The sequence below is a fragment of the Rutidosis leptorrhynchoides genome, chromosome 4 (genome assembly GCF_046630445.1).
Source record: "Rutidosis leptorrhynchoides isolate AG116_Rl617_1_P2 chromosome 4, CSIRO_AGI_Rlap_v1, whole genome shotgun sequence".
Lineage (NCBI taxonomy): Eukaryota > Viridiplantae > Streptophyta > Magnoliopsida > Asterales > Asteraceae > Rutidosis > Rutidosis leptorrhynchoides.
In genome coordinates this window covers 528,641,575-528,645,455 of record NC_092336.1, presented here as the reverse complement: position 1 = coordinate 528,645,455, position 3,881 = coordinate 528,641,575, and the positions used below count along the sequence as shown (strand labels likewise).

At 32.2% G+C, this 3,881-nt stretch overlaps 1 protein-coding gene across 1 annotated transcript; it reads right to left on the bottom strand.

Annotated features, from left to right (window-relative positions):
* Nucleotides 1-779: 779 nt before the first annotated feature.
* LOC139844980 (F-box/kelch-repeat protein At3g06240-like) lies at nucleotides 780-3,409 on the bottom strand. Its single transcript, XM_071835200.1, has 2 exons — nucleotides 3,285-3,409; nucleotides 780-2,210 (listed from the first exon to the last, which is right to left on the bottom strand). The coding sequence occupies exon 2, from the start codon at nucleotides 2,151-2,153 to the stop codon at nucleotides 1,017-1,019; it is 1,137 nt and encodes a 378-aa protein (XP_071691301.1). The 5' UTR covers nucleotides 2,154-2,210; nucleotides 3,285-3,409; the 3' UTR covers nucleotides 780-1,016.
* Nucleotides 3,410-3,881: the final 472 nt, after the last annotated feature.

The following is a 3,881-nucleotide window of genomic DNA, read 5'->3' as shown; positions in this document are numbered from 1 at the left end:
GATCATTAGTCATTACAACATACTAGTAGGAAAAATTTGTAGATATATACTTTCATGTTCCATTATCATGATTTTGCAGTCTTTTTTTTTTCTTTTGAAAAGCCTATATTGAAATCAATTACTTACGCACACTAAAGTTAAAGAGTAGTTCCATTTGTTAAGATATGGAGGGCTCCAAAAGTATTTTTCTGTATATATTGATTTTACTTTTTTCGAAGTTAAAGACAAGCCCGAACGACAGTTGTAGGAATTGAACTTGATAGAGAATTTCCAGTCTTAACCACTAAGCAAGCCCTATGCATTGAGCATTTGTTTAATTATAATATGAATATGAATACGAATATAAATTTTTCTTTATCAATATTTGATTTATGAGTGTCATCTGAGACCATGATAACATATACTGTAATAGTTCGTCACCAAACAACATATGACAAGGGCGTTATTGATAGACAATTGCCAGCTACTAATTTTTTTTTTTTTTTTTTTAATGTTTTAAACTGCTATATAGATATTATGCAATGCAATTTTTCAGAAGAAGATTATTTAAAGTGTAAACCATTAACTCAGCTTAGCGTTAGCTGACTTACCATATACCTCAGCGTATTGCTACAGGTTACTAGAACTTAACTAATACAGTAATACGTTGAAGCTAATTTGGTACTTCTATAATTAGTATTCATAATCATAATGATAACACTTCCATTGTATAGATCACAATTTAACAAACTAGTACAACAGTTAAAGCTCGGATTCTGGGGTGCAACAGATGGAATATATGTAATGAATTACAAAAAGATATCATAATAACTTGTTTGTTTACAAGCAGCAATAGACATACATCACCAGATCATCCAGTTATAAAGTTCCAAATGGCTTAATACACATACTTTAGGTAGTAATAATATACTGTAAATACTAATTATTCAACAACAGGTGCATAAGTCATAAACATCATTTTTTTATACTGATAACGTACCAGATCCAGTCAATAAACCGCAGGCTGAGCACATTTACTACCACACTGGCCCGAAATTATCCCACGAAACAAGCGTATTCACATGCTGAAACGACATCCTATAGTTGATTTTTTGATCCCCTTTTTCCAACACTTTCTCCAATTCATCTTCCTCCAAATCATATTTAAGAATCGCTTCATTCAACGACTGGAAAACTAAGCATCTACCATTTTTTGTCATGAACAGAGGAAACAAACCAGTTATGTCATAATCCATATTTATTGTATGCATCTTTACCCATTCGTCCTCACATTTGTTCCTCTTCAGTGTCCATAACTGAATTCTGTAAACTGTCATTTGACCAACAAAAGTCAACAGACCTCCATTTTCTATTAGTCTATCATTTAAACCACTACTATTAACCGGTAAAGGTTTTCTAACAAACTTTTCGTCTTCAATGTCCATTGAGACGACGTAATCGACACCATGTCTTCCCGGTAGCCAATACAAGACCCCGGAGGCTGCAACCGCTTTATGATGAAAGTCCCTAAAGAGTCCAGAAGCGGGCACGTTGCAACCCCTCCAACACATCGTTTTTAAGCTCAAAATCTCACTGTCTATATGACCCGACTCATCACGAAACAAGTGTACAGCTTTATATTCCCGTGCTTTAATGCTAAAAACAAACCCGTATGACTCCTCGCGGTTTCGAACTATGGTTCCTTGTTTGAGTTGACGAAGCTTTCGGGTTGTTGGGTTCACCACTAGTAAAGTTCCTTTTTTGTTCGTCGCTATAACTAAACCATCACACGTTGCTAGAATATAACCAAAGCCGCTTACATGTGGATCACTAATCTCAATGTTTTTATCTTTTAACTCCGACAAATAGATGTGACGTTTTCCTTTTTCGAAAGTTGGTTTAAACAGCGTGAATCGACCGTTGTTGGTATCATCAATAGATAATGTATTGGGATGTGACTCAACGGCATGTTTCAAAAAGGTAAGAACTGTCTCACAGCGACTCGTGTGAAGTTGAACAAAATAAGGACTACTAATTAGCCTACGCCATGTCTTGCATACGACACTTAGTTTCGAGAGGTCCTTTGCAGGAAGCAGAAGAAGAATCTTGAAAATTATGTCGTATGGAAGGACTGAGCCCTCAGTTGCACATCTCTTTCTTGATAAGTCACTCATTTACTCCTTTGTTAACCGAATCCGGGTCCAATAATTACATAGATGAGTTTCCAGTACCTGAAAAAAGAAATAGAAAAAAAAATGTCTAGTCTGAAACTACATTCAACATAAACTACAATGATCAGTACTTAGTATTTACAGATATAATGCAGCACTTAGACGCGTTGCACATATGACTCTTTCACTTCAACATTTTACAGCTATAAATTCGATTATATAACAGAATCAAATAAACCAAGCAAAGTTCATCTTTTAACCAACAAATGTGGCCCTTACAATTAACAGCTAACCACCATAAACACACATACACACATTATACTAATCCATTTCAAGATTCAACAATTAAGCATCAAATTAGCTACAGGCAGGGGTGAAAATAATATAGGGGCAGTGGGTGGCAGCCGCCCCCAGTGGATTTGCAATTATTAGTTCCAAAATTTGGAATTTTTCGATTTTTCCCCTAGTGGATATTTTTTCCCCAAAGCCTCCATATTTTGCCCAAAAACCTCCCAAATTTGCCCAAAAACCTCCATATTTTTCCCAAAAACCTCCATATTTTGCCAAAAAAAGTTGCTAAGCTTTTAAAAATAAATTTGCCCCATGTGAAAAAAAATTCATGTTTCCACCACTAGCTACTGGCGGAATTCAAAATTCTAAAAATCTAAAATTGTGGATACAATAATGTAACATAACAGGTGTGAGCCCTAAATTAAGGTGTTTTGGGCATGCCAGAATCCAGATACTCCGTACTATATATACATATATACACACATATTAAAATATTGTGAATGAAATTCAAATAAAATATAATATATATAGTTACAAAAGTCCATTTGGCAACACTGAGCTATTCCAGTTGATGATTGATGAATCTACAATTGTTAATACCAAATCATACAACAGGCTGTTTATCACACACAAAAAACTTATCAATAGTACGGATTTTCAGTTCAAAACCCTTGATCAATAGACAAGACATAGATTATATATCATATATACATACATAAATCTATGCATACGATTGCAAATCGCAATCGCACGATCATGATGATCAGGATGATAAAACGTGCATCAATATCGACAATAATTCTATGATAATTTGTCAAACTAATTGGAATAAAATTATGATACCTTGTTGTTTTGTTTCAAAACATGTGTATTTGATACCTTCTTGTTGCATATAGGAAGTAAAATAAGGGCTTTGTAGCCGCACTACTAGGGCATCTCGGTCGAAGAACTTTTGTTTTATAGTACTCTTTAAGAAAAATACTACACTGATTACTAATGCTGATACTATGTTACTTATACTAAAAAAAATAAAAAAAATAAAAAAAAAAACTAATACTAATAACATCATTTAATAATCAATAATCAATAATATAATATATAATAATCTTCTATAGTTTTCTATTATATCGCTAAAATGATGATGTCATTATTAGGCTAATTCTTTTGTTAAATAAAAACAAAAAGAAAAAAAAATCTAAGCATGATGGCTGATGTCATTAATCTAAATAATTTTGAATTAAAATTAAATCTTATTAATTGTTTATTATTATTTAATCTTATTAATAATTATTTTAATTATTAAAATTAAATAATTTTAAATAATTTTAATTAATTATTTTGAATTGAGTACGAGACGTTATAAAAGTTAGGCAGAAGAAAACCAATTCTACATTTATATTTTAATTTACACTTTTAAAATAAAATGACAACCAATATTAT